Genomic DNA, 12,013 nt, shown 5'->3' with positions numbered 1-12,013 from the left:
GAACTTGCTCAATGGCTAGCTCTCTGATCCAATCATTATTGCTACCTACATCAAAGTCTTGGTCCACTGCGTGCGCTAGCCGACGTAGGGGCAATCATTCGTGCGTTGTTTTCATTTGATGTTTATTCGTGTTACAGAAATCACGTTCAGACTCGTAGTGAGTTATTATCTTGGTTTTCGTCAGGTGACTTAAATTGTTGGCGATTATCAAAGGCCAGTAGAAGCAAAGTAGCAACTGGCGAAAGCAAAAAGCGAAATTATTTTTTCTGTTTGTGATATTTTTGCTTTCAGACGGAAACCTTGATCTTTTTGTCAGTCCTGTTTACTCTGATAGTAGTGGGAAACTGCGCAGTACTCGCTACTTTGCTCGCTTCAAAAAATCGGAAATCCCGGATGAACTTTTTTATCATGCATCTCGCCATCGCAGGTAAGCTATGCTGATGATGACCATGATCCTCATTATTCCCATTATTATTCATTGTACACGTCTGTATTTTAGACCGAAGTAATGCAAAATGCTAGTAGTGCGACACTCACAGTACATAGGTAAAAGTTTTTAAAAATTATATTATTATTATACTATATATATATTATAATTGAGCTTAGCATCCTTGTATTTTGCTTCCGAAAAAATCGGCGATTTTAACACTATTATGCTTCTATGATATATATTTATTATTCTAATGTACAAATGTAACGTTATTAGTACGTTCGAGCTTTCAGATGTCAGTATTCGGAACCCGTTTTCACTCGTAGTCGTGTAACTACCTCTATAAGGAATTGTCACCCTAAAGGATATATCACTCCTTCAGATCACTACCCAGCAGAACCAATTGGTTATTTGCCGCTGTGAAATCCCCACACAATTACTTTTTTGTAGTGACATGGACTTTTCGGCTTACAAAGTAAAATACAGAGTGGACCGCCTATGAACATCTAACTTTTGATCTATCTTCTTGATATAACCGGAAATACATGCTGTTGTCAGAATAGCTGTTCCGTTCATTAATCGTGATTTTGCTCGTTGAGATTTTAATCGTCCGACCGACTGGGTGGTCGTAACTTGATTTTAGATCGCACTCTGTCAAAACAATAGGTACACATCTGCTTTTAATTAGCGTATTTGAAAAATAAATCAACTTAACACAATAGATAAAGTGTAATCTCTTGTAGAGGAACTTTTCGTGTTGAAGTCCAACCGCGTTCGAATGTCCTGGAACGGATCTAGTCCTTAGCAAGCCTCATCGCTAACTTCACTATGATGACTCAGCACAATTAAATACAAGCTACAACTAGACCATACAGACGTGTATTTGCTTATAGGAGCGGATACAGTTGAGGCATCCTAGGTTAATTTTCGTCTTTGTAGCGTTTCTTTGTGATAGCTAGATTCGAACAAATTATTTCTAAGATGCCCCCGTGTGCTAGAATGATGTATTTTTCTGTTCTATTTATTGAAGTCAGGGTCAAGTACATCAGGGTATTTCTGTTTAAAAGCAATTATATGACAAAAGGGCTAAATAATAGCTTGAACTATAATAAGAATCACCGTGATTATTCGATTTTGTGATTAGTTTACGCAGGAAAATGCAGTCGTCCCGGATCAAGCCGCAACCGTCACTTTTATAGTTTCGGTGATCGCAAGGTCTCATAAAGCTAGGTTAAAGCAGAACATTTTCGAATATAATGAAAGAATGAGAAGTGTCCTTTTTGTGATCTGTTTTTTTTTTTGGTTTAGGGCATTTGGAACAGTTTTGCGTGATACCTGCTTCGATTCCAAAGTAATAATCCTCTTTGTTTGCAGATCTATTGGTCGGCCTTGTGAATGTGCTAACAGATATCCTATGGAAGATCACTGTGGAATGGCATGCGGGTAATGCCATGTGCAAAATCGTCAAATACGCCCAGGTAGAGACTGCCCAGAAATCCATTTTATTAGATAAAAATTAACAAGTAACGTTTTGAACCAAGTTGCCCTTAAAGTGCCTTAAACGCAGATATCTGTCCAACTGTTATACTGACAATTGTTGCACGCTAATGCATGTTAACAGACCCCATGCTATTTGCTTCAGCAAAAACCCGAGGTGAAAATGAAGGTCTTTAGTATCGTGCTAGAGTGAGCTGTATTACAACAAATAAGCACGTAAAATAGGCATTTCACAATGGTCTTGTCTACGACTTTACTTCTTGTTTTGAATAGTTTTTAATGTGAGAGCGTATTATTGGTAACATATTGGGTGAAGTCAACCTGGTAACTGTAACACTTGGAGCATTTTCAAAGTTAGGACCAGACGAGAGCCCTGAGGTTCGTTTGCTTCGCAGCAGCAGAGTTTAGGTGAGTGATTTAAGTTGTTCCACCTTGAAAAAACTATAACACAGCAGGCCACGCCCTCGATCGAAGCAAACTCTACCAAGGTCTGAAGACAATCAAGTGAGATAATTTCGATCCGGCCAAATCGTCTAGTAAAATCGTAAAGGCTAGCTACGATCTTTGAGACTGTTGTATGGTTTAGCTTTGGTAAACAATTTAAGGCTATACTAAACATGGAAATTGACTTCCGCAGCAGGTTTAGCACCGCTGTTTTAACTCGGTACAGGCCAAGTCTATCATATGAGTGGTGCACTAATTGAAACAACTTATCTAAATAACTATAGCAACTAGCTATCCTTAACTCGTGATTTTGTGACCCTTTGTACGTAGCAGACGAGTCGCTTGGCGTTATTTTGATGACTATCGCATATAATTTCGTTGATAATAGTAAGGAATGAAGGCGATAAGAGGATTTTGTAAATCATGAGGCTTGGAGAAACAAACTTATGTTCCGTTCATCGAACTCAATACGTAGGGAACAGTCTGTTTGGAAGGCATGTCTAAAATTGCGAAGCCCCTATGACACGTACAAGAACTGCAACTGCCGGAATACTAGTTGCTAATGATCATTGTGGCCAGTTGCGAAGTTTCGGGGCGTATTTCGAAGCCTAAATATTCGACCGGGCTAAATAACATTTTTTCTAGAGGAACTTCTTGTGCGAGATGCTGTACACCTGCGAAAGTTACACCGAGAAGTTTGTATTGTTTGCTTTCGTGATTAGAGCACAAATAATACTTGACTAACAGTGTTGTTCGAATCTTTTGAGAACTGCTAATCAATTGTGAGTATATCAAATGCGGGCATAGCTAGTGAAGTTCTTTTGATGGCCAATGAGTTAGGTTTACAGTGGTGTACTTTATCGAAAATTCTGCTCGACATGCGCGGCTAGCATGTCAGCCAACGCTGTCAATCTCAATTGTACCATAGAGCATTGTGGTTTCGGGATTCCCGTAGAAGAAGATTGGTAAACGTTTGAGTACTATCTACACACAGACAGGATTTCCACACCAGAGACAGAACAAGGCTAATCTGTAAAAATGACAATATAACACGAGTATATAACGTACGCGATATGCACGCCATAAGCTGTTAGTACTCATTACTACTTTCGTGTTAGCCCTCTAGCCAGATATCTGCCTTGTGTAATAGCAATGGGTCAGGCATCTGAATCAATCTTGGAGTAATCTGAAAGAAGTTTAATGAAAACTTACAACGATAATTTTTCTATCGTTCGTTCTTTTAGAGTCTTGCGACGATATCAGGCAAAATATAGAGTGTAACGGGCATTGGTTTAAGGAGTTAGAGGAAAGTATGCCGCAGAAGCTGGCTTGATTACTGCTATCAAACATGTGCACAGATTTGGATACAGATGTTGTTTGTTCTCAAGCGTCTCTTTTACGAAATTTCCTTCTCGAATGTATTTCTGTAACTACATTACTTCTTTCGACCAAATGCCAACAGGATAGGTAAAATTTCATGGGGAAAAAAGGGCATTTTCTTCATTATTCATCGGGCAGGAGATGCACTAAAATTTACAAATGGTAAAGTTACATAGGCCCAACTAACTGGCAGCGTAGAATGGCAGAAAATATATACCTTTTCATTATTTTTTTAATTACGATCAAAAAATAGATGCGGAAATTGAGCGAAGGCTTTAACGATCTCAGCCAATTTCATATTTGGCAACTCATCGAAACCTACCACAGAATTTGTGTGGCCTTAAATAGCTAGGCCTGAAAAATCGTTTGGTTTTTACATAAGCAATGAAGAGTTTTGTTTAAGGCTTCAAATATATATTTGTTAGGAGTATTTTTTTTTTTTTGGTTGATTAGGCGGTTTCATATGTACAACGATATCGATTAGTAATAGATATGTTTGTTTTGCGCTAAGACATCAATGCGGTGTGGCGTCGACTAATACGAAACATTAGGAGGACGAATAGAATATTCGCAGCTTATCTTGTTTTTATTTTCTACTTTCACGTCCACGTATCATTTTTTTAATAACAAGACTATGTAAAAAACTTTCGTACAAGAAAATAAACGAATGCCTTTCTGCACCGTTCGGCTCCTATTGCAAACGAGTTCGTTTGGCTAGTTGGACCTAAACGATACAATGGAACACAAGCTTAAAGTAGTTTCCTCTATAAAAATGCATCACACTGCGCGAGTAAGCGTTGACCGACCAATGTCAACCTTCTCATGGCAAACAATAGCGTAAACAGTTTTTATCATGTCGACGGCAGTGGATAGACGCGATACGCGATACGACATGTTGGAGGTGTAGAATCATCGTTAAGATAAAATCCCCTAGGTCGGTGAACGTTTATGTCACCGAAGAATAATGCGAATTATATGCCACAGTATGAGATTGCAAGTGTACCCCCGGGAAAAGTAAAGTTTGCATTTAAGGTAATATCGACTTTCGTGTCGGCTCCTGCAGGCCAACGTCCTCAAAATGCGTTATCGCAAATGATGCCAATAAGTCAAAAGGCCTCTGCTTTTCTGCTAATTCTAGCTTGTAACGAGAGATTTATCTTTTAGATACAGGCTTCCGGCACATGTTTTCATTTGCTCTCGGGTCGTTGAACCTATAGTTTATTTTGCAATATCCAGGAAAGACGGGAACTAACCTCATTGGTGCTTTGAAACTGCATGAATGCTGCTTATGGCAGTCCCTGTCTTTAAAGACTGCGCTAGCCTAACACTGACTATAACAGTGTTCCAGGTCACTAGTTCATCTGTTACCGTGGCCTGAGATCTTAACACACTGTTCTACTTTCTGTCAGTTTACGAAGCAGTTTACCGGAGATCTGCGTTGAAATTAGTTCAAAGAGAGACATATAGCTCTTATTCTGATTGCGTCTGCTGTACATTATCATTAGCTGCGCGGCAAGCGCTAATTGAAATAGCTCTACGACTTGAAATTATACTCGGGATTTACATAGGAATATAGAAGACATAAAACAGCATTACTAAAAACCCAATAATTTTCGCGTACGCGCTGACAGAGTGCACATTATTAAAACTATAGATATGTATATCCAAGAAGGGTTTTTACGCGCACGTCCCTTGTTCCGTCTTGCCATGATTAATATTAAAGGTCGCTTTTTAAACGATACAAGTGAAAGGCTGTAAGAGAAAAAAAACGAGAAAATGTTCTAATTCTCGAATATTTTACGCTTTTTCCTTGCAGGTAGTGGTTACATACAGCTCAACGTATGTCTTAGTGGCGCTTAGCATTGATCGTTACGATGCCATAACCCACCCTATGAATTTCTCAGGTGGTTGTAAGTATCCTACACAAAAAATATCTACACTACTAAACTGCATGTCATTATATGAGTACGGCTGAGGTAATTTTAGCATTATACGTAACGCCTTACTGTCGCGTGAACTCGAAGTGTTTCGAGCTTCGCCATCTCGACTGCCGTCAACTACTTCATAGAGAAAATTGTGCTGCTTCAATTTGAGCCTAGTCGTGATATGTTTCTTGCCAGAACGTTTTTGGTCGATAGCACGAGTGCGACTATATAATGAAGAAGATCTTCTGTAAACAGGTAGAATCAGGAGATCCTTACTTCATTCATTTTTCGGTTGTCCGTATGGACTACTTCAGCCGTCCAGCAGAGTTTTATGCCATTAGTCTTATTTTTGCCAAGTCTCAAATCAATGAGAATAACGCGACCAGACTGATGCACAGAATGGACTTTGGATAGTATCCTTGTTTAGCAGCTCTAGAGAAAACATGGTCTCGATTGCTCGTACAGCACCTATATGCTCAGTCTCTTCTCCAGTCCTCAACATTCAAACTCGGCCAACCTTAACTATACGGATTAGCTTCAGGAGTCCTTACCCTGTAATTGCAGGTAGCCGTCTCGCTTTCGGTGCTTACCAACGTAGCGCGACTCATAATCACATTACCACCTTTGCCTGCAATTATAAAACATCGTAACTAGAATCGGAATCACAAGGATCGGCGGTAGTTTATGTTCGAAAGCAAGCCAGTAACTAACCAGCGGATACCTGCAATGGCACTCAATGCAACAAAAAAAAGGCGAAATACCCATTTCTTCGCTAATATTTGTTACGAGAAGAAAATATATGGAAGTGTCTTCTCGATTTTCTAGAGTAAGATGCAAAACCCTGAGTATTCGTTCTCCACTCCTACTGCCTGCAACGCTTTTTTTAGTTTTGCGAGGCGGAAGCGATGCTGCAAATCTTTTTGGGATCATCAACGATAACCATTGTCGTCGATTATTTCAAGACATAACCTTCAAACGCTGGTAGTTCTCTCGGGAAAAGGATCAACGTCATTTCGTTGACGTCTTTAGTAACAAAGAACAAAAACGTCAGAGTGACTGTATACGTGAGGCTTTATCCTATTTAGACAGAGAAAGTTTGCCGACATGTTGAATTTGTCAACTAAGTTGCTTATTCTGCTTTTACGTAAAAAACACGAATTTGGCTTAGGAAGCATTGCAACGTTAATACAGATTGTTGGCCTTGAAGATCAGTTTTGTCGGCAGAGCGCTGCTGAGGGCTTTCCGAAATCCACGATCTCAAAGCAGATCTCTGAACAAACTCGACGAAAAACTCGCGCAAGCAAAGAGTCGACCAGTTCCATCTAAACTGTTTGCTATATCCATCCGAATTTTAGAATGAAAGCGGAAAATATTTTTTGCAGTGACCTGATAACTTCGTTTCGTCATAACTCTGAAAGTTGTGTGAAGAGCCTCAGAAACCGGATATAATAGTAGTTTTTTTCAGCTAGATATATATATATATATATGTGGAATACATTTTTTCTTATTGAGTCAACATGTGAGAACACATGACAGTAAGTAGTTACAAATAGCCATTGCCAAAACTAAGTCTTGTTAGTTATTTAAAGCCCTTTACCTTATGGCACGTTGTGGAACACGCTAATATATCTAATGTTTTGATAATATCTGTTTATATCGAAATGTGCGTATCTTATTATTGTTGTCATATTTATTATCTGATCTGTTAACCACTGATATTTTACACGATCAGTGCACGCCAGCTAACATGCGCGGATACAACCCCACAAAAACAGACTAAACCGTTTTATAACGAACAAGATTAACTGCAAGATTGCTTCTAATTTTCTAGCCCTCGAGTTGCTTTTAAGCTTTCATAAATGCCTTTCTTCTAGGACCGAAAAATATATCGTAGTCAAACCAAATCCGGTTCAAATCAGCTGCCTAAATGCAGTAGATACTGTTGTAACCCTGTAAAGTCTTTTATTGTAGACTCCGTTCAAATATTTTCAATACCTACAAAAAAAGAAACTTAGTCAGTAGATGTTAGTGACTTCTTTCAAATTTTTGCCTCTACACGCGTGATGTTTGCCCGGTGGCGTTTCCAGCAATCAATCAATCAATCAATCAAATGTTCTAAAGCTGACGGTGAGTTCTTTGTCTAAGTACAGCAGCTGCTTTTGCTATATCAGTAAACGCTGTTAGATGATGTCGAAGCTGGAACATCCAAAAGACGTGTGAAATTGAAGCTCTCGTTAGAAAGCAAGTGTTTTAATGAGGGAAACGGATCATATCGTTGGCTATTTAGCAGATTTATGTCTATCTCATCATTTTGCTGGGAAGCGTGAAGAATAAAGACGGCATAGCAAACGAAAAGGAATAGATTATTGAAGCTTAGGTACAGCTTACCTTATTTTTTGCTTGTTCTCAGCGAAGCTATTATGAGAAATGGACGAATTGTGTAAACTCATATTTAGAATATAATACGACATAGACAACTTAGTAATGTATGCAGTGTTTGCCACTATCGAATAAATATAGTTCAAACTATAACTTGAGCCCCAAATACGGTAATAGAGATATTATGGTTCAAGTCGTTACAATAGACTAAACAATAGAATCAAAGCCTGTTAAGGTATTTTACGAAGAATACATTAGTTTGCATTGAAATCGGCAGGCCGTGCTAATTTTGCCTACCCCTTATACGGGATAAAATTAAAGCGTGTTAAGAAGCACACAGGGTCGGTCATGAAAAGTAGCCCATTTAATCAGCTTCACCTGGCGCGTCTGCTCAAGGCTTTCTCACGTACAGCAGACTCAAGCACCGATATTTGTCAAGGATACGGGCTATAGCATACGAATCAGACCAGCATCGTTCCCATGCAGGATTGCAAAGACAGTGCTCGTAATAAATTCATCTGCAAACGGGCCACTATCATTATTGTTAGATCATTAGTTGAACCTCGTCTGATTTTTCCACATAACGAGAAACTGTATTATAATAATACCGTAATTATTTATTTGTAATTATTGTTGTCGTTTCATTAATTATTAGGTTAATTTTGCACCTCCTAAGTAATGTAGTCCTCTTTTTCCTTTAGCCTTCTCTTCTTCAAACCTAACTGCGGGTTTCGAATCACGAATTTTACGTGGCAGAAAACTTGTCTGTTATAGCTATCCGGATGGTGGTCATAGCTACAATACTGACAGAAGCGATTAAGTGTTATATCTATCCTTCCAGCCGGTATTGAGGGATCAATTCACACAGAATGTTCGTGTCCCAACAGAACTGGGCTTTCTGTATGAGACGAGGTATGCCACTAATGGATGGACAGCTACAGAAAATGCCGTATAATCGACCTGGCTTTCAGTTTTCAATGACATCAAAAACCAGCAGGGTATAATATTAGTTTTCCCAGTCGCAGGGTTCGGCGGCCCTTTGAGCGTAAGCGTGAGAGTTCCTATTAGCATCCCGAGGGACCCATTTTCTACCTGCACACCAAACGCTTCAGGATGTTCCGATATTTTCACTTCTCGTGTACGCTGACCTGTTAACCCTTCTGTGAGCAATCTTCATTGCATCTATACGTCCTGCCGACTGGAGTGAACAGATACTAAGACCGAATAGAAGCCAACTGAAAACAAAGATTGGCGTAAAAAGGTCCTAACACTAAACTGCTTTAACGTTACGTGATCAAACATTTGGGGTTTGAATTTGAGATTTTTTATACTATCGTGCACACCTTAGAAAATACAACGACACAAAAATGCGATGCCACGCTTTGTGGCAGAATGATAACATCGTTGCGCATGGTGATCTTCATTGTGTAACGCTTGAAACGTTAAAATAAAGCGAATGCCCAGTGCTTGAAAGAAAGATTTACCCTAGTATATGTGGAAATATTTACTTTCTTGCCTACACTAAAAATGCGTCACAATTCTTGTGGTCCTTAGGAATTGACACACATTATATAGGGGATATCACTGCATTCTGTAGTGCATGTAATAATAGTATAGAGTTGACATGATAGGATTATCGTATCATGCTCGTAGGGATTCGACAAAGCTACCCCCTCGTACGTACCTAAAGTAGCGTTATAAAAGAACATATAAAGGTCTACAAAGAAAGCACAAGAAAAGGTTATTCAAGTACGTATTGGGTTTAAGGGTTAACAATTGACCGAGGAGTCCTCCCATTAAAATGAGTCTGCAGGTAAGTAGAACATTTGCCTTTAAGTCAAGGAAAACCAGCCAGAAATCTGCCCATCGAGTAGCACCTCACTACCATGGCGACAAGCTAATGCATGCCGCTGTACGCTAGAAGATGTGTTTCGCCCTGATATATGGGTATCACACCCTGCGAAGCAAGTGCAGGGACGCCGTTGCGCCCGTCGTTTAACGGGCCCTTGGGATTGTGTTTGCTGGGTCCCGCATCGGTGCCTACAACAGTATTGCTAAGTGCTTCAGGAGCCCAGTGGACAGATCAAGACAGTTTGAGTATCTTCGTCCCTTGTTAATTGCGTTAATCTTTGACAGGATTAACCATAACATTCCTGAGAACAAAGCTGCTTTAAAAGTTTTCACAGCGGAAAAAAAGGAGAATTAACAAAGTCTCGTATTTGTCAATGAATGGACTCCTGTGACGTCTTCGACATCGCTAATTAAGACGATTATGAGGGGTGGTGATCGTTAGGATTGCCGCTGCTGTTTTTAATAAGGCAGCACAGCCATGCCGGAGAGGACGCAACAACAGTGCAAGCAGTTCTAAGTAAATGGAAAGGGCTCTACAATAGCAGAAATAAAAATCCTGCCTGCCGTATTATTAGCAGTCATAAGTATAAACAGACCTGTAATATATATATGTATGTATATACGCAGTATTCTATGCATTGGATAGTTAAACATTATGACGGATTACAGGGCTTTATATCGCCCACGTGCCGATAGATCCTACTAGAATAGAATGCGCATGACACACAAAAGAATATAAGTTCAGTATAAGTTTGGGACGTATATGGCGCTCAAATATGCATTTTGACCTATACTTGGCTATAAATTATATCTGTAGAAGTGTGCTAGTTAATATCTGAATGGCGCGTTGACTTTTTGGCCTCTGTCCTTGTGCCCTTCGAATTCCTGCCGCATCCAAGCTAATGCTAAACGGATGAATATTAGGTGTGCACTGATACACGTATGTAAGTTAGCTGTGATAGGGAAAAACAAAGGGATAAATTTCACGTGAACTTAAGAGTTAACGAACAGGCCAATAGAGACGTTATGCCGTAAATTACTCAATCTCAATCTGACATACATGCATACAGAGTACAGAGAGTGCGCGATGCAGAGTGTTCAGTGAGCTGTTACGAAAAATGGCTTACACTTATATCGAGCTCATTCGTCTATCGTTACTTACTGATAAAACTTTATATCATTCAAAATTAAAGTTAGGAATTGAACTTAAACTCAACGTGGATGATCGATTACCGCTTTCTTATCACAACGTTAAAAGCCTTTCGTATGAAAAAAGCATCTTGACACCAAAACGATTACGCTGTAAGTTTGTTTCAAAGAATCTAACTGAATATGAACGTCGAAGGTTTTTTTTTTAAAAAAGGAAGCTATGCCTAAATTAAGGTAGCCTTTGTTTTGTCCGTACAGCGATAGAAGGCTGAATGTGAGATCGATTGATGCTACAGTTCTTTATCGAACAATTATGCTGTGTAAATATGTAAACTATTTTCATGTAAAGTAATGGAAAGCTTGCATTTAGTAACGAAAGCACAAAATAAAATTAAACCATAATAAATATTAACTATATTTTAATATAACTGAAAATAGAATAGGGTTTAGTTTTCACAGTCACTGGACAAAACGATTCTCAATAGAGTTTATGTGTTTTTCTTCTAGGGAAGCGCGCCCGCTGGCTAGTAACAACGGCCTGGTTTCTAAGCTTTCTTCTTTCAACGCCAGCTTTATTCATCAACCATGAAGCAGTAGTCAAAGAGCGTAAACAATGCTGGATAGATTTATCGGCGGATCATTGGAAGGTAACAAACAAACATTTTGACGTTCTTTCACGTATCCGCCCCTTGGATTTTTGAGACCCATTTTCTATTTCTCCTTTGATCTAGTCATACGATTATTTTTATTATGTAATCTGATGTTTTTTCGAAACATAAGTTTTCTCCAACGATATTCCAGTAAAAAATTTAAGACGTTTATCATGACAGATAAACTAACTTTATTAATAATAATTACAAAAAGTTACTTTCGAAAAAAAGACGTAAGAGCAACAGACGTGCATTTCCGGTACAGCTGCTAACTTTGTTCTAGAAATTGACCTACTCTATGCTAATAC

At 39.0% G+C, this 12,013-nt stretch overlaps 1 protein-coding gene across 5 annotated transcripts in view; it reads left to right on the top strand.

The window, feature by feature from the left end:
* Nucleotides 1-12,013, top strand: part of LOC111265359 (cardioacceleratory peptide receptor) — a 50,378-nt gene that overhangs the window by 11,202 nt on the left and 27,163 nt on the right. For 4 of the 5 annotated variants that reach the window (XR_002683420.2, XR_002683422.2, XM_022841960.2 and 1 more), the window contains exons 2-5: nt 292-427; nt 1,805-1,908; nt 5,568-5,661; nt 11,563-11,702. Coding sequence is in view for 3 of the 5 variants with exons in the window: in XM_022841960.2 (XP_022697695.1) it covers nt 292-427; nt 1,805-1,908; nt 5,568-5,661; nt 11,563-11,702 (474 nt within the window). In the remaining 2 variants the exon portion in view is untranslated. Of the gene's footprint in view, nt 1-140; nt 158-291; nt 428-1,804; nt 1,909-5,567; nt 5,662-11,562; nt 11,703-12,013 lie in introns of those variants that run through there. The other variant, XM_086970464.1, reaches the window with a different exon arrangement.

This window comes from Varroa jacobsoni, unplaced genomic scaffold, assembly GCF_002532875.2.
Source record: "Varroa jacobsoni isolate VJ856 unplaced genomic scaffold, vjacob_1.0 scaffold_963, whole genome shotgun sequence".
In the NCBI taxonomy this organism is placed as follows: domain Eukaryota; kingdom Metazoa; phylum Arthropoda; class Arachnida; order Mesostigmata; family Varroidae; genus Varroa; species Varroa jacobsoni.
Note: the sequence above shows the minus strand (reverse complement) of the source record. Positions and strands in the feature narration are given on the sequence as shown.